The sequence below is a fragment of the Pantherophis guttatus genome, chromosome 6 (genome assembly GCF_059756535.1).
Source record: "Pantherophis guttatus breed Tessera chromosome 6, ASM5975653v1, whole genome shotgun sequence".
Classification (NCBI taxonomy): domain Eukaryota; kingdom Metazoa; phylum Chordata; class Lepidosauria; order Squamata; family Colubridae; genus Pantherophis; species Pantherophis guttatus.
In genome coordinates this window covers 100,541,311-100,565,686 of record NC_142068.1, presented here as the reverse complement: position 1 = coordinate 100,565,686, position 24,376 = coordinate 100,541,311, and the positions used below count along the sequence as shown (strand labels likewise).

The 24,376-nt window shown below is 39.2% G+C and overlaps 1 protein-coding gene across 6 annotated transcripts in view; it reads right to left on the bottom strand.

Annotated features, from left to right (window-relative positions):
• Window positions 1-604: 604 nt before the first annotated feature.
• TSPAN14 (tetraspanin 14) overlaps window positions 605-24,376 on the bottom strand; it is a 132,211-nt gene continuing 108,439 nt past the window's right edge. For all 6 annotated transcript variants that reach the window (XM_034434740.3, XM_060685525.2, XM_087872340.1 and 3 more), the window contains 6 exons: window positions 16,909-17,055; window positions 14,493-14,663; window positions 11,874-11,999; window positions 9,897-9,941; window positions 7,798-7,917; window positions 605-3,859 (listed from right to left, as the gene is read on the bottom strand). In XM_034434740.3, coding sequence (XP_034290631.1) covers window positions 3,782-3,859; window positions 7,798-7,917; window positions 9,897-9,941; window positions 11,874-11,999; window positions 14,493-14,663; window positions 16,909-17,055 — 687 coding nt within the window. In that variant the 3' untranslated portion in view covers window positions 605-3,781. The remainder of the gene's footprint in view (window positions 3,860-7,797; window positions 7,918-9,896; window positions 9,942-11,873; window positions 12,000-14,492; window positions 14,664-16,908; window positions 17,056-24,376) is intronic.

Here is a 24,376-nt window from a genome sequence, read left to right as displayed (position 1 = left end):
ACTATGCAGCATGAAATGATGGCTGTCCCCTATTCCCCAAAAATGAATCATTTTTCACCAGTCCACGTCAGAAACTGTCCTCTCTGGCCATGGATATTCAGCAAACACAACTCAGAATGATTTGTATCCAGTGAAAAAACATCTGACACATTGCAAGAACAACTTTTTTCCCCCACCTTGGCAACGTTTTTGCTTCATTAGTCCACAAAAATAGGGCTGTAAATTCTCAAGAGGCGGATGTGTTTTAAAACTAACTTTACACAAAACAGTAGCACCCAGTGTTCCTAGCAGAGAAAAGATCTATTTTAGACATGAGAATTGTATAAACAGTGTATAAATTAAAAATAAATTAAAAATGCCCATTGGGGAATATGGACTTGTTTAACAATCACAGTGATCACTTAATGACCACAAGGTTGACTTAATGACCATGGTGTTTGCCTAACTCAGGGGTCTGCAACCCTAAACACTCAAAGAGCCATTTTTCTATTTTCTTTTAAACAGATCTCTCTCTTTGTCTCTCTCTTTTCTCCCTCTCCTCTCTTTCTCCCTCTCTCTCTCTCCTCTTTTCTAGCAGAGAAAAGATCTATTTTAGACAAGAGAATTGTATAAACAGTGCATTTTTATGGAACTGAATAGCTTTAAATATATATAAAATTATACAAATTCAAGCTTCATACGGTGTCAGATTATGAAAGTTGCATTCCTGAAAAACCAACCACAATGAAAAGTTGTAAAATTCAAGCCACATTATGCACTTTGGCACCCTAATAATTTTCAAAGGACACTCAAACATACATTTTTGTAGTGGTATGCAAATACTCAACATGGAGACTTACACATAAATAGAACATAGAATAACAGAGTTGGAAGGGACCTTGGAGTCTTCTAGTCCAACCCCCCTGCAGGAGACCCTTTTCAGATACCATTTCAGATAAATGGTTGTCCACTCTTTTTTTGAAAGCCACAACTTTCAAAACCCACAACTTCCGAAGGCAAGCCTTTCCATTGGTTAATTGCTGTCACTATTAAGAAATTTATCCTTAGTTCTAGGTTGCTTCTCTCCTTGATTAGTTTCCATCCATTGTTTCTTCTCTTGCCTTCAGGTGCTTTGGTAAATAAGTTGGCCTCCTCTTCCTTGTGGCAGTTCTTCAAGTATTGAAACACTGCTATCATGTCATCCCTTGTCCTTCTTTTTACTAGACTACATACCCAGTTCCTCCAATCATTCTTTGTATGTTTCATGCATTCTCTTCTCACTGTTGCCTTGAATTACTACTGAAGTTGTAATGATAAACAGGATCACACTTTGCTGAATTGGAGAAATCAGGATGTTGGATACAAAATATGTTATCACAAATTCATTCAGAATCATTGATGCTTGTTAAAATTTAGGGCTGAATGTACAAACAGTTCTGATGTTGATGTGAAAGAGATGTTTGTACTTTTCATTAGACTACACATATCCAATTCCTGTAACTGTTCTTCATATTTTAGCTTCCAGACCCCTAATTATCCTTGTTGCTCTTCTCTGCACTCTTTCCAAAGTCTCAACAACTTTTTTATATTGTGGTGACCACAACAGGATACAGTACTCGAGGTGTGATCTTACTAAGGCTTTGTAAAACCTTATAGTTGATTTGATACTGCAGTATTAAATAGTATATGGTGGTCAAATCAAATTGGAAAGGCAATGTAAATTGTTGAATCGAATGCCTCCAAATCAAGACCAGATCTACACTTAAAAGACTACATCTAATAATAAACGTAACTCAGTTTTCTAAACTGAATTAGAAACCTGAACCAATCTGAAGACATCAGTCCAATTGTAGCTAATCAGCTTTAATGCTTAGATATTTTCTTAAAGTAGTCAAAGTGTTTCATGTCCAGTGTAATCCTCTAAATGCCCATATGGAAATACATCTAGTTAATAAGACTCTCTCCCAAGTAAGTGTGTATTGGCTAAATGACGTACTGTGAAATTATTCTAATAATCCCTGAAATACATAATTGACTACATTGTCCCAAAGCTGTATTTTAGAGGAATATAAACTGAAATTACTGAAGAACCCTCTAAGGTGTAAAAGCTCCAGTCATCAATGCCCATGACAATCACAGATTAGTTTCCTGGAAAAAATAGTGCACGTTCCATAAGACTCAACTGTATTCTTCACATTTTCAGAAAACAAAATTTTTGTCTGATATGTGCCAGATCATTGTCTTCTAAGTTGGATCTGCCCTTCATCTTGAACCTGCAAGTCCTCAAATTTCCAACCTGCAGGCTTTGACCATTATTAGAAGATGCCCTGTTGTTGAGCTACAAGCCCCACTGGGCTACCTTCTCCAAAGAACTTGGAAAAGCTAGTTCAGTAAAACCTGAAGGACCACAGAAAATTAAACTCCTGTTTAATTTACAATAGCCTGGGCAGGATGACACTCAGCTTTCATATCTGAAGGCCTTCCAGTATTTATAGGCAGTTCAGCTTTCAGAGAAGCAGTAAATATGAAATTAAATAAGCCGTTGAAGACATCATGCATGGTTTATGTGTTCCAAGCTCCAAAGACGTGTTGTAGACCCTTTTTTCAGGTTGAGCTAATGTCCAATAAGTCTAAGTACTCCAACTATCCACAGAAGAAAAGTGAACTATACATAAGGCATTCTGTGTTGTTTTCTCCTCTCAACACATTTGAATGTTTAAATGCATCCAATTTTTCCTTAATATTTAGGAAAACCAGTTTTAAATGCTATCATAGAGAGGGAGGGAAATAGAACGTATTTCAGTTCTATGTGTGACTTTTTTTTTAGAACTATACTTCATTAAATTTAGCAATGACAGTCAGTGAATGTGATTTTGTATCATGTGTAATCACTTCCTGCAATGTTAGCTATGCTGCAGAACAATACATTCTCTTTTCCAAACCTCTATAAATAACAAGACCAATTTTACAAAAGTCTAAAATAAAGAAATGACGAGAATCCAGTCTCGACACCAGAGAATGAAAAGAATAGCATTTGTTTGTTTGTTTTTATAAATCCACTTAGGTAAAGATTTTCAATCTGATGAGAGTTCCTTCTGAAGCAAAGCCAGTGTCCTCTCCAGATCTCATTCCATCTCAAATGGATTAATTGGAACTGTTCCACAAGAGGAAAACACCCATCTTCTCTATGCATGAGGTCCAACCAAAGGGTTAAGGAAGATCAGGAATTGTTCATCCCACCCATCCATACAACTCTACATACATGGCTTCCATGTAAAAACTCACAAACAATATACTTCCATTTGTCAACATGCACAATATTCCCTGAACGTGTTTTCAGTATCAGCATAATCTTACAGGCCTTTCTCTCCCATCTCCACACCCTTAAGATATAATTATTTGGCATCGTGCGACTTCTTTTTTTTTTCTAGGCACTGATCAACATTTGGAATGTAACATTCTAATTTCAAAATATTGTAAAGAAAAAGGAGGAAAAAAGAAAATAGAGACAGTGGTCCTGATACGGACATCACTAAGAGGAGGTTGGGGTTGCACGCCCTGGTCTTCACCCATCAGCATGCAGAGGAAGGCTGGAGGTGAATGTGTCTCCTTCAAACAAAACAATGTTGAAAAACAATTCACAAAAATTAGAGCAGGAGGCCATCCAGCATTTTAACCAAAGACATATAGTGGCTTTAAGTTCTAGATGAATTCAATGTTTTCTAAGCCTCCGGCTTCCTTTCGTTTCCCTTTACAATCGTGGTACAAAGAATGAAGATCAATTGGTCTTTGTGGATAGTTTTTATCTTGGTAAATAAAAGCCGGACTTCACTGCATCAATATCAGAAATCAGCGTCTTAGCCAGGAAAATCCCAAATATCTAATGAAAAATGGGGGGGGGGAAGGGGAGAGAGAGAAGTCCAATTTAGAGTAGATAAGTGATTTCACATATTTCCCCAAATAATGACAGAAACCAATATTATCTTGTTGGCTCTTTCATGTCCACAAGGCATGAATGATCAGCCTAAAATTATTGTACCTTGGAGATGTTAGTCAAAGACCTAGTTCTCTGGAGAAGGCTCTGATGCTTGGAAAGGTGGGAAGAGGAACAGGAAAAAGTAGGAAGAGGAAAAGAAGGAGGGGGAGGGAGAAGGAGGAGGAGGAGGAGGAGGAGGAGGAGGAGGAAGAGGAGGAGGAGGAGGAGGAGAAGAAGAAGAAGAAGAAGAAGAAGAAGGAGGAGGAGGAGGAGGAGGAGGAGGAGGAGGAGGAGGAGGAGGAGGAGGAGGAGCAGCAGCAGCAGCAGCAGCAGCAGCAGCAGCAGCAGCAGCAGCAGCAGCAGCAGCAGCAATAGGGTGGACGGACTCTGTTTCAGTGGTGATTGGTGCACCATAGAAGATTTGAAGGATCAAGCTAGGGGCAGATTGTCATGTAGAACAGGGGTCTAGGACCAGCACTGGTCCATGGTATGCCAGAAACAAGCGCAGCCCCATCCTCTCTCCACAGAACTGGTCCCTGGTGCCCAAAGGTTTGGTGATGTAAAAAATCTGTCTATGTGGTTGCTAAGTCAACACAGACCTGATGGCACTTAATCAATATTTCATGTGGTTTCAGGCAGTGGTGGTATTCAAATTTTTTTTACTACCGGTTCTGTGGGTGTGGCTTGTTTGGTGGGCGTGGCTTGGTGGTCATGACTGGGTGGGCGTAGCTTGGTGGTCATGTGACTGGTGGGTGTGGCTTGGTGGTCACGATCCTAGTTCCCCGTACGAGGATTCCTGCATTCCGGACCTTTTGCAATCCCCCAAAGGGTCAAAGGAAACCAGATTCCATACAGCTCTGAACCCTTAAGGCAAACCAAATACAAGTGGTCCTCGCTTAATGGCCAGTTGCTTAGCAAGTGTTCAAATTTACGACTGATCTCCCCACAACTACTTGATCTGTTTTTAGAGTTTTGACAGCCATGCACATACACACGCACACATGACCAGTTACAACATCCCACAGAGTCATGTGACTGAGGTTTTCTATGTTTTTGCCAGTTTCCAACAATTCCTCCTGGTTTCCATTTAAAAATGCCCATTGGGGAAAATGGACTTGTTTAACAACAGTGTTCGCTTAATGACCACAAGGTTCACTTAACGACTATGGTGTTTGCCTAAATCAGGGGTCTGCAACCCTAAACACTCAAAGAGCTATTTTTCTATTTTCTTTTAAACAGGTATCTCTCTCTCTATCTCTCTCTTTTCTCCCTCTCTCCCTCTCCTCTTTCTCCCTCTCTGTCATCTCCTCTCTTTCTCTCTCATCTCTTTCTTTCTCCCTATCTCTCTCATCTCTCCCTCTCTTTCTCTCTCCTCCTCTCCTCTCATCTCTCTCTCATCTTTCTCTGTATCTTGTCTCTCTCTTTCCCCCTCTCTCTGTGTCTGTTCTCTCTTTCCCTTCCCCCTCTCTTCTCTTTCCCTCTCCCCTCTCTGTGTCTGTCTCTCTTTCCCTTCCCCTGTCTCTTCTCCCTTTTCCTCCCCCTTCTCTCTCTATGTCTGTCTCTCTTTCCCTTCCCCCCTCTCTTCTCTCTCTTTCTCCCTCTGTCCATGGGGGTAGGGGCGGAGGAAGGAACCTCTGAACTGGTGCTGGGTGGTGGGAATCTGACGTCCAGAGGCTGACGAGCCAGGTACTGAAGACCAGATTGGGGCAATCCTGCAGTATCCCCAAAAATAACAGATGTTTTGTCACTTGTGAGCACTTCTGGTGAGGAGAAAGAGAAACGTGGTGGGAGGAGGCTTGGCGGGTGTCAGAGGGGCAGCGAGTGCTTCACGGCTCCTAAGGGGTTCAAGCCTCCCCACTCACTTCTTCACCTGTGCCACCTTCACTGGCAGCCGCTTCCTGCATCGGGAGGTCCGTGCTCTTCTCACTGCTGCTTGGCCTCCTCAATGCACGGAGGCAGGAGGCGGCAGATTTTTCGTTGCCTTCAAGCTGCAGGCAGCGAGCAGCACAGCGAATAAGCCAGCAATCTGCCGGCTGCATCTACTCTGCAGTTTACTCATGAGCACCATGCTCACTAGTAAACGTGCTCACAAGTAAACTGCAGATTAGAGGCATCCGGCAGATCACTGACTTACTCGCTCTGCTGCTCGCCGCCTGCAGCTCGAAGGCGGTGAAAAAACTGCCGCGTCCTGTCTCTGCGCATCGAAGCCGAGCAGCAGCGAGAAGAGCACAGACCTCCTGACGCAGGAAGCAGCTGCCAGCAATGTCCAAAGGTGAAGCTGTTGTGAGCGGTGAGGCTCGACCCCCCTTATGAGCCTCAGTTTATTCGTGAGCACCATTGGCCTTTCTTCATGCCTCTCCTGGCCAATGTTGCTCACAAGTAAACTGCAGCTAGGATCTCCCACGTGCTTCCCTTGCAGGCTGGGGGAAACACACGGGAAGAGCTCCAATGCCGCGATCTCCCACATACTCCCCTCCCTCCCCGTGCCACCCACCGCTGGTATCACCCCTCCGCCAGCTCTCCCTCCCCTGCCCACCCACTGGCCCATGCCCTTCAGCCTTACCTTTGCCAGCAGCAGTGAGGGGTTAGATTCTGCAAGTAGTGGCTGGGCGGGGTGGGGCAGGATGGGGCAAGGTGGGCAGGCAGGCAGGGCGAGCATCAAGTGGGCGGGCAGGGTGAGCGAGCAGGGACCGGGCAAGCGGTTTGGGGGCATGACCAAACAGAGGTCAGTACCAGTTCGGCGAACTACGCCAAATTTCCACTAACGGTTCGCCTGAACCGGTGCAAATTGGCTGAATACCACCTCTGGTTTCAGGGAACATAAAGTGTTTTGAATTCAAAATGTTCCACTTTCAAATTGAAGAAACTTCTTGGATGATAAGCAAAACATTATCAAAGGAAAAAGAAACCAAGAAAGTCCAGTTGCCTTTTTGGAATAAAACACCTTTGGGACCAGGTTCTAAAGAAAGACATTCTGGCTGAACCTCTGTCCTGGTATTTCTGAAACTGGCGATGATATTTCTCCAACTTTAAATGATATAGTGGGGTGTTTCCATACTCCTCTGCTGTCTTCTTCTCAAGCTTTTAGAGATGAAAGGAGGGACTGTGATAGGTTTGAAGAAGAATTGAAGAATTGAGAGATGCCTTCTGGACAGGCCTTGTTACAGATGTGTGCAAAACAAGCAGAATTCAGAATAACCTGTTTTCAAACCTCAAGCAGGATGTTCTAACCCCACTAGAAATATTCTGAGCTCAAAACACTTCTAGTAAGATCAGAAAAAATCTGTCGATTTTCTCAGAGTCATAGCCTTAGAAAAGGTTTTAGCCTTTGCAGTCTAATATATAGAAGTTTTCCAAAGCAGCATGCAGCTCAGTTCTCTCAACCTGGCTTTTACTATGGCCAATAATTCATCAGTAGCAAAAGAAGTATAAAAAAAAGGAAGAGCTGTATACTTCCTCATTCTACATTGCACTGCACTTTAGATAAAATACAGCATCTTTGAATGACATCGTTACATCTCTAACTTGGTGTCCCTCTGTAAGAAATATACAAATTGTAGTGGCGTTCAAATTACTGGTATCAGGCTTCAAACTCTGTTCAGGACAAAACTTCACAGCAGGTTCACTTTCTAAGGCCTCTTTCATTCTCAAAATAATGTTAGAAAATGATCCCCCCAAAGCCCATTTGGCCTACAAAACAGGACATGTTGTGAAGTTTTCAGCTCAAACTCGTTTGTAATGAAATGTGTTGCAGACCATCTCTTACAGATGATGGGAATGGGGGTCAATCCTTGACAAGTTGGGAAATGCATAAATTAAATATGTAGCCTGCAGTCACTCACCTGCAATAATGAAATCGCAACAAAGACGCCTGCAACAATATAAATATTTCTGGGCAGCCAGGTTAGCAGAGCAGTGATGCAGCCCCTCATGAAGATTCGTTCATTCCAATTCGATGAAGGCTAAAAGAAGAAATGGAGATGGGTGAGATGGAGGACCGAAAGGAAGATTAGTACTTGGATGGAGACCTACCAAAAAAATTCCAGAACAAGAGAAGTTTTTATTTTATTTATTTAGATTGTTTTTGTTGGTTGGTTGGTTGGTAGGTTGGTTGGTCGGTCAGTCAGTCAGTTGGTTGGTTAGTCGATTGGTTGGTTGGTAGGTTGGTTGGTTGGTTGGTATGTAGGTAGGTAGATTGGTTAGTTAGTAGGTTGGTTGGTTGGTTGGTTGGTTGGTTGGTTGGTTGAAAAATCCCTGAAGACAATGGCAAACCATTTCTGTGATGTTGCCAAAAATACAGGTAGTCCTTGACTTATGACCATAATTGGAACCATTGTTAAGCAAGGCACTTGTTAAGTGAGATTTCACAACCATTTTTGCTATGGCTGTTAAGGAAATCACTGCACTTAGGGAAATGTGAAGTTATTAAGCAAATCTGGCTTCCCTCATTCACTTTGCTTGTCAGAAGACAGTTGGGAAGTTTGCAAATGCCAATCATGTGACCCCGGGATGCTACAACCATAATATATTCGTGCCAGTTGCCATCGCCTGGATTTTGATCATGTGACCATGGGGATGCTGACACAATTTTAAGTCTGAGGACCAATTGTAAGTCACCTTTTTCAGCCATGTTGCAACTTTAAATGATCACTAAATGAATAACTGTAAGGAGAATTAGATGTGAAACAAACAACCAATGAGGTGACATTCATTTTTTTTTTCCAATAAAAAGAAGACTCAAAGAACAAGAACAGGAAACAATCTGCTTTGCTTAATAAAATGCTTACAATGATTTTCCTAGAAAAGCTAATTTCAGCCAAGTAAACCTCATATTTGGGCCCTTTGGTCAGCAAATGTCATCAATGCGATGGATATGTGCGTTACTCAGCAAAATTCCTCCAAATTGCTACCAACAATTATCAGACAGACAGAAATGAACTGAATTGAATTGAGCGGATGTGGACACGAAGAACCATTCATGCAGATGTTTTGTGGGCAACCCTGGAGGGCATCTCTTTCTTCCACCAACATCATCACCCTAAATATTTTTTGACTCAACCAAACCGTCCTGCAGAATCTGAACATCAGGAGGAAAATCGGTGATTGCCAGACAGAAAACAAGGCTGAGAACAATTGGATTTTGGTGTGGGATTGAACTAGGCACCATGCCAGTTTACTGTGATAAATAAAGAGGACCTGGAGGAAAAGCTACCCATTCATCCATAAGGGACAAGACAAAAAAATATATTGTGTATTTCTCAAAATTAAACACCGGAGGGAGCAATCTGAAAGTCAACTTGATCCTTACAGGGCAGCCAAAGCTCTAAACAAAATGGCGATTTATCCATTCTGAGAAACACAAGGTTCAAGGAACAAATCTGTTAAAACACTACAGGCCTCTAATGCTGCTTCAGTTCACCAGCTGCACAAAGGAACCACACCAGCCTGGAGGTAAGAAGTCTTCCATGCTTTAGAGCCGCGGTGGCACAGTGTTTAGAATGAAATACTGCAGGCTACTTCTGCTGACTGCCAGCTGCCTATAATTCTGCAGTTCAAATCTCACTGGGCTCAAGCTTTCCATCCTTCCGAAGTAGGTAAAACGAGGACCCAGGTTGTTGGGGGCATGTTTCATTGGCTAATCATTTGCTTTATTCTTTTTTTCCACCCAAAATCCCCTATCTTCTACAGCAGGGGTTCCTAATCCGTGAACCAGCACCAGTCCATGGCAGGCCAGTCTGCACAAACAAGCAAAGCCTCATCTGTGGGACGTAGGCAGAACACAAAACCATGCCCCCTCCGGTCCACGGAAAAACCCTCACTCCACGGAACTGGTCCCTGGTGCCCAAAGGTTTGTGGGCTTCTGTTCTACAGAACACTAGGATGATGAAAGGATGTGAGGAATGAGGGAAGGGAAGGAAAGGGAGAATTAGGAAATACTCACCATATTTCTGACATCATAGCCACACTGGGTATTCACCACATTTTGCTGAAGAGAGAGAAGAAAAGGAGTTGACATAACTTCTCACAACACTTCAGGGAAGAGATTTATTTCACCTTTCCACCAAGGATTCTCAATGACACCGTTTTTGCTTCAATTTTCCAACATAGCAATCATAGCAGACCAAAACTGTCTCACAATATTCCAGAACAAAAGTACACCTGAACATGAAGCTCTGTAATCCTTCACTATTAATCTAAATTCTGTAAATGGCTCAATCTGGTTAAAAGGTTAAGCGTCAAGCAGGCTTCTCTGGCACTGCACATGAGGGAACATCCACATCGGTCATTCGTAGACGGCTGCACAGTTGTTGCATTCATACATCTGCAAATGTTAACATTTTGACTAGGGAGCACTTGAACAGCAAAGCACAGAACAGGACGATGGATCAACCAATCAACATGCGGGATGTGCATCTCTACACAATGCCCAGTTGGGCCTTGAGAGGTGTTTGCATTGACCCATCTGTGGCCATCTGGAACCTATGCTAACCCTAACCCTTTGCAGCATAGATATGTGGCAAGAGCTACGGGCAGTTGTGGGCAATCCTATAAATCAGCCTTTATGCATGTGACATGATCAATTCTTATGCCAGAGACCAAAGCTGAAACATGTGAAGCATTCCTGGAAAATGATGTAGCATCAATTTATTTTCAATTTATTACTTTGTCATTTGTGGATTTTTTGATTTAAAAAATACGGTTAAGGAACCAGTAAGAGAATGTATGATAAAGGGAGCTAAAAAAATTTGGTTGTAATATGGATATGGATATGTAATATGTAATGCATGGAATAAGGGTAAAGACGGCAGCCAAAAGAATTGAAATTTATGTTATGTTATCACCTTGAAGAGATTTTTTACAAAATGACGTACCATTGATAGGAGTAATCAGAGACATTGTCTAGAATGTATAAAGGTGCATCAAATTTATGTTGAAATATGACAATGTGAAGGGATATTTTGTCATTATTTGGTGGATGTGTAAAAAAACTGTAAAATTCTGGATTTAGATACGTATTCTGAGTCAGAGGATTTTAAAGATTAATATGCAATTGAGTCTTCCTCTTGGGACTGATGGACAATCAGTGGGGAAAAAAATAATAGAACTTTGTTTTTATATATGATAACCACAACAAAGTTACTGTATGCACAAAGATAGATTTGGTATTGTCCACAATAGAGGAATGGTTGGTGAAGATTATGGAATTTGCTGAAATAGCTAAATCGACTTCTTTGATTAGAGAAAAGATGTTGAGACTCTAGAAAAAGTGCAGAGAAGAACAACAAAGATGATTAGGGGATGGGAGGATAAATATATGAAGAATGGTTGCAGGAATTGGTTAGGTCTTGTCTAATGAAAAGAAGGACTAGGGAGGACATGATAACAGTGCTTCAATATCTGAGGGGTTGTCAGAAAGGAGAGGCCAACCTATTTTCCAGAGCACCTGAAAGCAGGACAACCACCAATGGATGGAAACTAATCAAGGAGAGAAGCAACCTAGAACTAAGGAGAAATTTCCTGACAGTGAGAACAATGAATCAGTGGAACGGGTTGCCTCCACTGGAGGTTTTCAAAAAGAGATTGGACAACCTTTTGTCTGAAATGGGATAGGGTTTCCTGCCTGATCAAGGGTTCAGATTAGAATGTTGAAGGTCTTCGAGTCCAACACCCTGATCAGGCAGGAAACCCTAAACCATTCCAGAAAAACGGTTGTTCAAACTGTTTTTGAAAACTTTCAGTGATGGAGCACCCACAACTTCTGGAGGTAACCTGTTACACTGATTCATTGTTCTGTCAGGAAATTTCTCCTTAGTTTTAGGTTGCTTCTCTCCTTGATTAGTTTCCATCCGTTGCTTCTTGTCCTGCCTTCAGGTGCTTTGGAGAATAAGTTGGGACAAGGAGACAGGAAGTAGCTCACTGCAGGATCTTGGATACAACAGGAAAAGGGGACTCCGCATCTTTCCCGACTTTTGCTCGCGCTGCTACAGTTGAAATAAATGTTGAGGTTCCAATCATCTGGATCCTGAGCACCACAACATTGGTTCTACAAGAGAGGAAACAAAAGAGAGAAAATGCATTTGAGCATCTGATATACATAACAACAGCTGAGATAGGGCATGAAGAAGGTAAGCAACATCAGACTGTTTAAGAACAGCTCTTCATTCCAGAGCAGAAGCCTAGACTACAAAATTAAATAGCATCCTAGGAAAAGTAATGAATCAGAATACAGCTGGAAAGATCTTCTAGTCCAGCCCCCTGCTCAAGCAGGAGACCCTGTACCATTTCAAACAGGTGGCTCTCCAATCTTTTCTTGAAAACCTCCAGTGGTGAAGCACCCACAACTTTTGAAGGCAAGGTGTTCCACTGGTTAATTGTCCTCTCTGTTAGGAAGTTTCTCCTTAATTCCATGTTGCTTCTCTCTTTGGTTAGTTTCCACCCATTGTTGCTTCCTCTCCTGCCTTCAGGTGCTTTGGAGAAAAGCTTGATTCCCTCTTCTTTGTGTGGCAGGTGCTTAAATACTAGAAGGATGCTATCAAGTTCTCCCCCTAGTCCTTCTTTTCTCTAGACTAGCCATACTCAATTCTTGCAACTGTTCTTCATATGTTTTTATCTCCAGGCCTTTAATCATCTTAGTCGCTCTTCTTTGCACTTTTTCCAAAGTCTCAACATCTTTTTTGTAATGTGACCATAACTGAATGAAGTACCCCAGCTGTGGTCTTACCAAGGATTTATAAAGTGGTACTAATACTGCATGTGATTTTGATTCTGTGCCTCTGATTATACAACCAAGGACTTGTATTAGCTTTTTTGGCTGCCACTGCACATTGCTGGCTCATGTTTCAGTGATTGTTCACTAGGACTCCAAGGTCATTCTCACAGTTACTATTTTTGAGTAATCTGTACTCGTACCTTTGTTTTTTCTTGCCTATGTGTAAAACCTTGTTTTTCTCCATTGTAAAACACAACCAGTGACTTAGTGACTGTTTCAAGTTATGACCTACCAGGAAAATGGGATTTATGACCTGGATCCAAATTTCAACAGTCACCCTGCCACCATAATAACTTGATATTTGGCACATAGCCATATTTTTAGTATTTGTAGTGTCTTCTGGTCACATGACCCCATGTTATAATGGTTTTGTCTTCCTTCCAGTTTTGGGACTTCCTTCCAGTTTTCAGCAAAACTGCACTTTTGCAAACAATGGGTTTTGGCTTAACCACCACAGCATTTGCTTAGCACCACTGTGTTTGCTTAATGACTGCCATAAAGATTTTTAAATCACATGACTGATCTGTTTTATGACCATCACAACTTATGACTATAATGGGTAGGCTCCATGATATTCGTAACACAAGGATTATCTGTACCTCGTTATTATTCCCTGGAAAATGACATGGATGGGACCATGAAGACCAGGAACTAAATTTAGCTTCCATGGACAAAAGTCTTCAGAGGTTAAGAGAACTAAAATGTGGCTATTTAATCTTTTTTATTATTATTCCACTGTCTCCTATGGAAGACACAAATCACTCCTAACAGAAATCTGAACAGATCGCTTGCAAAAGCTTTGGAAATTATGCTGAAGGTCACATGAAATTAAATAGGAGTCTCCAAGCTGCCCACCTCTATGTTAGGAAGAAGAAAAAGTTTTGAAAAGACAACCCAGGAGAAAAACTTGCAAACTTACACAGATGCGCTTCCCCCTCTGTGGTCACCTACCCTGCTGTTCTCCTTGATCAAGTGCTTCCTCCCTTAGAAATGAGGTCTTTTTTTCTAAGTAATGTGGATAAAACAGTTTGGAACCTAATTTCTGCATATGGTGACAGCTGCAAGGATTGCTAAATATTCGAAAGAAAAAGGAATACAGACAGTGGAAAGATGGATTTTGAAATTGAATGAGTTAGCAGAGAGTGCGAAATTAATTGCATTGATTTGAGGCAAAGGTTTGGGACAGATTTATAAGAGATTGGAAGCAGTTTGTGGAGTTTCTGGGAATTAAATATAATAATGGACTCTTAACAGAAGGCTTTGAAGTTCAATTTATTTTTGAGGTTCAACAATTAACAGCTTTCTTACACTGAACAGGTATTGGATCGGCTTGATTGACAAACAATATATTTGTATATTTGGGATATTCATTAAGAGAAAGAGATGTAAAATAGTGATTTAGCAAGCACTGATGGAAAATGTATAGCAATTTGTAGATCCCTAATGCAAGGGGAGAGGGGGAACCTATTAGATTTGAGACACAGGTATCAGCATTCAACCAGAGTGGAAGTTACATGCCTACTGTAAATTTTATATTTGTAATATACAGGGTTTTTTTTCTTTTTTGTGTCTTGTTTCTTAATTCTTTTTTTAAATTTTGTATTTTTATCTTTGGGAAGAAAGAAAGAAAGAGAGAGAGAGAGAGAGAGAGAGAGAGAGAGAGAGAGAGAGAGAGAGAGAGAAAGAAAGAGGACAGCATTTATTACTGGCTCCACAATTTAAAACAAAATGTGATGTAGATCAGCCATGGTTAACCCAACAACTTACCATTTTTTGCAATGAATCAATGAGGTTCTGCAAGTCAATGTCATCTCTGTAGGCCTTAATGTTGTTTTTGAAGAAAGTTTCTATTCGGTCTTTCACCCAGTCCTGGAACAAGAATGCCAGAACAGCCAAGGCCAACTCCAGAATGAAAATGAGCACGATGGTCCCACAGAACTACAGCAAAGAGAGAAGGAATGGAGAGAGAGAAAGAGTCAACCGATTTTAGGAAGGGGAAGAATGCTTCCATCAAAAACAGAAGAAATCCAGTTGAGGGATCCTTGGTGCTCTCTGAATGAACGGATGTTTCGTGACCCAAACTAGGTAACATCATCAGTGCTAGTCATCATCATGAACATCAATCTAGTTTACCTAATTTGGGTCATGAAACATCTGTAAGAAAACAACCAAGCTCAGAGAATACCAAGGATCCTTCATTTCAACTCTGAACTACAAATATTCTCCTTTATTGGGAGCCAGCTGGTTTTCAACAGTGCTCCAGAGAATTCAAGTTGATCTTTAGGAGATTATCAGCAATTTAATTGGAAGATTATTCCATGGAAATGGCCAACCGCATTGAAAGGATCAACTGCTCCAATTACACAAGGGTGTAGATAATTCCCAACTGCGATATATCTTGGCTGTTCCCCATGATTGTTTAAGAGAATTTTGAGTTTGGCTCTGGGTGTTATAGATGCCAAAGGTTCCCCCAAAGACAAAAAGTCTGAAAATCCTTGAAACAAATCAAGACTTTTCCTGCAGAAAAAAGGCATCTCTCTATTTTCATAAGGAAAATAAAAACTCCCCATGACCTCCCCACCCCAGCAAAACCTCCTAGATGGTGGCATCAACTAACACCCCATGCTTTGCTTGTAACAATCTTCAAAATCTATTAAGATATCATGCCATAATTCACAGCCTTTGACAACAAGGAAAGCTAGATAGAGAAAATTGCTTCTTTGAAAAAAATGGGAGCAGGAGAACAGCAGTCTTCAATAACACATATCTCAGATTGATTTGAGCCACGAGATAAACTGAATTGGTAACAAAGAGAGAAATTCAGGCCTTTGAAGCTGCTCACCATTCTTTTTTGTTTCTTCTACCTAGCGGTTCATCAGCCAATTAATGTGAATCCCAAAAAAGCAATATTGTTACAGTTAGGATTTGTATTTTGCTTCATTTTATGCTTTATCTCTGCAGAAGTTTCGTTTTCAGCAATTTGCAAGATATAAAATTGCAGTAAATAAATAAGTTGATAAATACAACAGAAAAGTATTGCATCATAGGAATGGTCAGTCACCTTACCTATCAAAAAGAAGTCCTCTTCTCTGATATTCCCTACCTCGTGAAATATTCCCCTGGTTCACACGCAACTACACACATTGTGAAAATTATCTTTGTTATCCCAAAGATGAGATACTGATGGTATATCTATCTCTGACATTTAGGGCAGGAATTCTGGGATACATCTGGAGAGCAACAGGTTGGAGAAGGTTCATTAAGGCTTTTGTCCTCCTGTATCTTGGTTGATATTGTCCCAAAGGTGCTCTTTCAAAAGACAACTGGACTTTGTTTTTCCTTGAAGACATTTCAAGCTTCTTCAGTTCTTCCTCTTCATAGATGAGAAGTGAAACGTCTTCAGGGAAGAAGCAGAAAGTCCAATTGCCTTTTGAAAAAGCACCTTTGGGACAGCCATGACCTGGATGACTGAGAATCTCCATAGACACTTGGCTGATATTATTAGGAACATCCAAGATATGAATTCAATTGCCCTAACAAGGCAAAAGCAGACACTCATGCTTAGGTTTGATGGAAGTGTTTCTCAGTCATACTGAATTCTAATTCATTATTTGTTTTTATGGTAAAGAATGTAGGCTGGAATTACTTTCTCATGTAAGTATGTGAGTTTGTGCTCATACTTTGGAACCTGGTTTGATTCTGTACTTTATTTTCTCCTACAGAGACAACCACAACAAAGAGCTTAATCTCTTTTCCAGAGTAACTGGAAACAGGAACAAATCTGCATCAAAACAATGACATTAGCAGCAATCTAGTAACATATACTTCATTATATATTTGATCACCTGGTTCTTTCCAATTGTGATGGGATTACAACTTCCAGTATTCCCAAAAGCAGGGTAGTCTGCTGAGTAGTCTGGAAACTACTTTGAGAAAGTCATGTTCAATGTAAGGTAATGAAAATGCAAATTTTCTAAGGCATTGTTCAGAACTTTCCAATTAAGTGACAGCCTTCCAGTAATGCTGTTAGAATTGGGATACAAAGAAATAGATGGTCATTAGATGGCAGGAATGTTGCTGCTTTCTAATGGTGGTTTGGATTTTTTGATAGGGTAGTCCAGTTCTGCACAAATGGCTCCCCCCCCACCCCGCAACAAAAATACATCAGAATCCAGCAACTTACAAATTTCAAAAGGCAAATATTTTCACGCAGGGCTCCCACGCAGCCGGCAAACCCCAGAACGAACATCACCCCTCCAACGAACAAGATAAGGAACACAGGATCAAAGCCATGCAGGCGAGTCATCTTGGATAGGTCAGACAACACACCCTAAAATGGAACACAAAGAAACAAGGACGAAGTCCTGCTGAAGCTTCACGTGTGACAAACAATGCAGGCATTCCCAATGACAATCAAGTGCCATGAGTATGCCAGGGTTCTACAAAAGTACAGAAAATGTTTAGCCTTTTTTTTAAAAAATAATTTTTATTGAAGAGTTTTGTGGGGGGTTTTTAAAATGAAAAAGAATCTTTTACAATATTCTTCTTTTCAACAATTCGGTAAACATTTCTTACATATCCATTTTTTCTCCTTTATTTCCATGTATTTATACATATAATTCTAATATTGATTTATTTACCTATATACATATAGATAACAATGTTCACAATTTCATACCTACGATCTGCATCTTTTCTGTTTCCTCTTGTTTGTTACTGCATTTCCACTCCTATATCTTCCTCATTTACTCTTGCCTTTTATCCCTCTCCTCTAACCATTCATACCATTTCTCCCACACTGTATAATATTGTTTCCTCTTTTTCTTGTATTTCCTTTGTAAGTTTGTCCATTTCTGCACACACTTGTTAGAAAACTTTTATAATCAAATTAACTTCTGTTGGTATATTGTTATTTTTCCAATTTTGTGCATATATTATTCCTGCTGCTGTTATAATATGTATAATTAAATATTTTATTTTTTTTGTAAGTCCCTGGGAGGATTCCTAATAAAAATATTTCTGGCTTCATCTCTATATGCTGTTTGGTTATCTCTTTTAATTGTATTCTAATTTTACTCCAATATTGTTTTGCTTTGGGGCACATCCACCACATGTGGTAATAAGTTCCCCGATGTTGTTTACTGTAAGGATTGCCTCTCCTTCCAATTTAAGAATGTAAAGACTCTTGAAACGTGGTACTTCAAAAGGATCCTTTTATTAAGCAGAAGTGATAGCAACCAAGTTAAAGCAAGATCTAAATACCCTTAGGCAAGACAAGTAGGATTAAAGCAGTAGAGACCCCTCCCTTTAAGTCAGAATGCAGATTTTAGCCAATACACAAGTGTGAAAATTTTCACACTATTTTCTTTACTATTTTCCCTGAGAACCTGAATAGCCATGTATTCACACCATTATCCTTTAAAGTGAAACATCCCACATGGCTATCATAAACATTCCTCCACATTAAGAGGATCTCAGGGCTCTGGCGCCAAGATATAGGTTGTAAAATATCTGTTGACACAGGCAATGCTAGTAAATCGAATCCAAGTCTCCCCCTTCTCCCAATTGATTGGCAGTGTTACTTTTAGGGATCTGACATTTACATTTCCAGCACATTGATGGGGTGTTGGGGAACATTTTAACCAGCCTTGCCAGTGGAAGATGCCACCTATAGAACATTTTGTACATATTTTCTTATAGACATTGTCAGTTCGTAATTTTTATTCCATAATTTCTCCCATTTATCCAATTCAATGTTGTATCCAAAATTTTTAGCCCAAATTATCATATTTTCTTTAACTACCTCCTCATCCATTTTGTATCTTAATAAATAATTATATTTTTTTATCAATTTGTCCTCTGTGCCTTGAAGAATTTTATCTAACTCGTGTGTCTCTTTTTGAAATCCATATTCTGTTAAATCTGTCCTATATCTAGATTGTATCTCCATGTATGGCCACCAATCAATATCTGTACCCTGTTCTTTTAATTCTTGTCTTGTTTTCAATTCTCCTTGACTGTTTAGTAAATCTTTGTATCTTTTAATTTTATCAATATCCAATACATTTGGATAAATTAGCACCTCCATTGTTGAAAACCATTCTGGAGTTTTATTGTAATGATTCTTTTTTATCCTTTGCTTATCCCATGTTTGTAATAGTGCATCTCTAATTAAGTGTCTCTGGAAGTAACTGTGTTGTCTATTTTTCTATCCCATAAAAAGGCATACCACCCTATCTGTAAATCATGTCCCTCTGATGTTAAAATTCTTTTATTCCTTAATTCCATCCAGTCTTTGATCCAAATAAGAGTTGTTGTGTTATAGTATGTTTCCCAGTCTGGGAGTCCGAAACCTCCTCTTTCCATACTATCCTATAATGATTTTATTTTGATTCTTGATTTTTTCCCTTGCCAGATATAGTTCGTTATTAATTTGTTTAGATCTTTAAAAAATAAAAATATTTTATTTTTTTGGTTGTTTGAATGCCCATTTTATTTTCCAGTTCATTCTCCTATTTTTTTGGTGATGTTTTTCATTAATGCCTTTGTTTTGAGTTTATTAATTTTAAGTCCTGCTACTTTTCCATATTCTTCTATTTGTTGTATTAGTTTGGGTCCTGTCTGTATTGGTTGGTCTAAAATAAATACTAGATCATCAGTGAAGGCTTGAACTTTATACTCTTTTTTTTATTTTCAAGTCTTTTATTTCATTTTCACCTCTAATTTTAATTAACAATATTTTTAATATAAGTATAAATAATAAGGGAGATAGGGGACATCCTTGTCTCACTCCTTTTACTATATTAAATTTTTCGGTGGTGTCTCCATTTATTATCTTTGATGTTTGTATTGAATATATCTTTTCTACCATTTTTTTTAAATTTGATTTATATGCCGCCCTTCTCTGGAGACTCAGGGCAGCTTACAATGCATTAAGCAATAGCCTTCATAATTTTGTATATTTATACAAAGTCAGTTTATTGCCCCCACAAACTGGGTCCTCAATTTACCTACCTTAGAAAGGATGGAAGGCTGAGTCAACCTTGAGCCTGGTTTTAATTTTAAATAATTTCTCTCCGAATTTCATGCTTTTTAATTGCAAAATAATAAATCTCCTATTTAAATTATCAAAGGCTTTTTGGGCATCCAAAAATATTAGTGCCGCTTGTTTGTCTGGGTGTGCCTCATAATATTCTAATATATCTATTATAGTTCTCATGTTGTTTTATATTTGCCTTTTTGGTAAAAATCCATTTTGGTCAGGGTGAATACTCATTTATCACTTCTTTGAGTCTTTCCAAAATTATTCATGTGAATAGTTTATAATCTGTGTTCAGTAGTGAGATGGGTCTGTAAATTTTGATTTGTTGCTGATCTGTGTCTTCTTTTGGGATAAGGGTGATGAGGGCTTCTGTCCAGGAATTAGGTGTTCTGGCCTCCATGAGTGCTTCATTAAAGATTTCTAACAATATTTCAACTAGTGGTTCTTGAATTGCCTTATATAATTCTACCAGAAGTCCATCTGGGCTTGGTGTTTTGTTATTTTTCTGCTTCTTTCTTGCCTCCACTAGTTCCATTATAGTAATTGTCCCATTTAGTATCTCTCTTTGTATTTCCTCTAGTTCTAGCAGATCTTGTCTAAGTATTGTTTAATGTCTTCTTCTGATATATTTTCTTGGGAATATAGATTTTGAAAGAAATTTTTTGCTATATTTTTTTTCGTCTCTTCTATAGTGTATCTGTCCCTCCTCATCTTGTAACTGGTGTATTATTCTTTTCTCTTTTCCTTTTTTCAATCTGTATGCTAACCATCGCCCTGTTTTGTTTGCATGTTCGAAGTGGTTTTGCTTTGCCAATTTAATTTTCTGTGCCATATTAACTTGTGAAACCAAATTTAACCTGTGTCTTATTAAATCTCTTCTTTCTTTAATTTTATTATTTTGGGGTTCCTTCTGTAAGTCTGGTTCTAATCTTTTAAGTTCTTCTTGCAAATTATCCTGTTTTGTTTTGTTTTGCTTTGTTTTCTTTTTGCTGTGTATGCAATTGTGAGCCCTCCTATATATGCTTTTGCAGTGTCCCATAAATTTTGGAGTGATGTTTCTTCTTTTGTATTTATCCTAAAAAAAATATTCATTTCTTTTTCAATCATTTGTATATATTCTTTCTCTTTTAATATTTCTTTGTTCATCATCCATCTCTTTCTTTTCTTCTGGCCTTTCTATATCACCCTTAATGGATTATGATCCGCCCAGATATTTGTCATTATTTCCACCTCTTTTGTTTCTTTTCTGAGCTCTGGTGTCATCCTTACCATATCAGACCACGATTGATGTGGATTTGAATAGAATGTATATTGTTTCTTTTCCTTGTTTATTTCTCTCCATGTATCGTGTAAGTATAATTCTTGTGTCATTTCATGGAATGTATCTGGTAAAGTCCTTTTCTTTGTCTTATTTTTCTTATTGCTTTTGTAATCTTTTTTAATATCCATAATTGCGTTAAGGTCTCCAATTAACCATATATTTTCATATTCTAATTCTCTTATTTTGTTGTGTATCTTTCTATAAAATTCTTTTTGATTATCATTTGGTGCGTATATTGAGACCAATAGTATTGTTTTTTGTTCTGTTTTTATCTCGATCATTAAGATTCTTCCCTTCTCATCTGTGTATAGTGGTGTCACTGCATTTTTGTATTTACCAGCAGAGCTCATTATTTCTGGACTATCAGACTTTCCGTAGCTTGCCAAGAATCCTTATCAGTAAGCTAAACTGCGCGTGTACTCCACCCACATTCCTTCACACACTTTTTTTTTTTTTTGTTCTCTTGCCAAAGAAAGGTCCGGCTGCTGAGAAGCAGCTGGCACGAACTTTATTTCAAAATGTAACTAATTAGATCAGTTAGATGTTTTATTTTCTTTATAACAAATAAATGAGTTTTCTTAGAAAATATCTTTGGGTTTTGTTTTCTTAAAGTATGCTTGCAAGGAAGAGTCTCGATCCACCCCTCGAAATCAAGGTGCGATTATCCCAAAGGCAGAATGGGATTAATCAGCACCCTGACATCTGGTAGCCAGAGGATGGTTGAAATTATGGCTTTTTTCCTTGCTCGTTACTTTGATAAGACCTCTAGGCTAATTAGACAGATATTTATTTTGCAACCGAAGAACGCTAACTAATTATCTGCTAAGATGCCGAAACAGAAGAAAAAGGGGAAAATGAAACTCAGAGCATTCCCTATTAATGACTTCAACCTCTCCTATGAAGAAGAGGCAGAAAGGAGGATTTCAAATTTCCAGCCCCTTGCTATAGCCACACGCCTAGAACTAGAAGCCGTGGAAGCCGTGGGAGAAGAAACAGACCAAATGCTCTTAAAAAGGCATCAGGAGAGAGATAAGAGAAACTGCTTTTGAAGATAACGTGCTACAACTGAGGTCAGTAGTGTCTCCTTCTGAATATGCATGCTCTCAAACAGTCCTCCCAGAGCCTTCTGATTTTGTAACGCTTGGTGCAAGGCCAAAGCATTCACAAATGGCCGAGCATTTTCACCCCCACGCAGAGAGAGAAATAATTCATTATTCTCCTCGAAGCTCTCAGCTCACCCTGGATGAGCAAACTATAAAAGCCTATCATAATCATATAAAGTTTTATAAACATGAGCTATCCCAGGCAAAAATGGCTTTATCTATGCTTGAGAAAGATAAGGGAGAATCTTGTGACTTCAAAATCTCTAAAAGCGTCATTTTGGCTCCTTCTTCTTGGGAGCCAAAGACACTCCCCCTGGTGGATTTTGTGTCAGGCCAATCAGAACAGACAGCAGTGCACACGTCACATGTCTTACATAATCACTCCTACTCTAAAGTTCCAAGTGCCACGCAGGCAGAAAGATTATCTGAGCTGCCTAGAACTAAAGTTGCAGCACCATCTGCTGGCGAAAGTAATTTACTAGAAACAGCTGCGATCACACACATTGCTCCTAGAAGCACAAAGCCGAGAACACCAGCCTGAAGATGACGAATGAGACTTCATCGAAACGTTACCAAGACACCTCCAACTTTACGCGGGATCATCCTTTTGTATATTTATACAAAGTCAGCTTATTGCCCTCACAACTGTGTCCTCAATTTACCTACCTTAGAAAGGATGGAAGGCTGAGTCAACCTTGAGCCTGGCAAGATTCGAACCTGCAGTAATTGCAGGCAGCTGGTCTTAATAACAGGGTGCTTTAGACCACTGTACTACCAAGGCTCTTGTTTGTTCCATTGTTTCCATTTTTCTGTCAGTTTGCTCCATTTTTCTCTCCACAATTTTAATTCTTTGTTCGTTTTTGAAGATATTTTGCTGGATATTTCCTATTTTGTCATCCATTTTTTAAATATCTTCTTTCTGTCCAAAGTAGATTTTTCCAGAATATCTGTAATGCTCTCTACATGGGGCTCCCTTTGAAGAGCACTCGGACGCTCCAAGTGGTCCAGAATGCAGCCGCGCAGGTGATTATGGGTGCAACCTGTTGCGCTCATGTAACACCTCTCCTGTGCGAGCTGTACTGGCTCCCAGTGGTCTTCCGGGTGCAATTCAAGGTGTTGGTTACCACCTTTAAAGCGCTCCATGGTTCAGGGCCTGGGTACTTACGAGACCGCCTTCTGCCACAGATAGCCTCCCACCGACCAGTTCGCTCCCACAGAGAGGGACTCCTCAGGATGCCATCGGCCAAACTATGTCGGCTGGTGACACCCAGGGGGAGAGCCTTCTCTGTGGGAGCTCCTGCCCTTTGGAACGAACTGCCCCCGGAAATACGCACAATTTCTGACCTCCGAGTTTTTTGCTGTGCCCTCAAGACCCTGCTCTTCCGACAGGCAGGGCTATCTTTGTAAAGGAGTTTTAAATTCAGAGTTTTAAATTTTTGGGTTTTTAATGAATCTTGGCCGTAAATGTAATAATTTTAATAATTTTTAAATTTAATTGTGTTTTTTACTTGGCTGTGCACCGCCCCGAGTCCTTCAGGAGAGGGGCAGTATAGAAATAAAATTATCTATCTATCTATCTATCTATCTATCTATCTATCTATCTATCTATCTATCTAATATATTAGCTCTAGAGATATCAGCTATAAAAATACTACTGGTATAGCTATAAGTGTGTAGATATAGAAGTATGTATATTTTACTATACTTCTAAAATCCTTATTCTCTATACTCTATATATTTATTTAAGTCTATGCATAGCTTTATCTATATATAATATATGAAGAATTTATACACTTATTACTTAAGATTTAACATATAAAATAACATAATATAGATATACGTATAGTTATATAAATATACTATTATATAGATATATGTATTTTATTATGAATATAAACTCCTTAGTTTGAATACACACACACACACACAATTTATATACCTTATTTTTTATTACTTAAAGCTAATCTAAAATACCCAAAATTAATTTTCAGATGTGAACCTTCAAATATATCTCATTAATTGCTTAAATATACAAAACTTTATAGACTTATTATAAATATTCCACACTCTTATCTTAACTACTTTCAACTGGGCAGTTATTTCATCTCTCACAAATGAGTCTATTTCTTAGATTTCTTATATTATTTGTATTTTTGTTTATTTATATTTGTCTTTTATTTTTCTT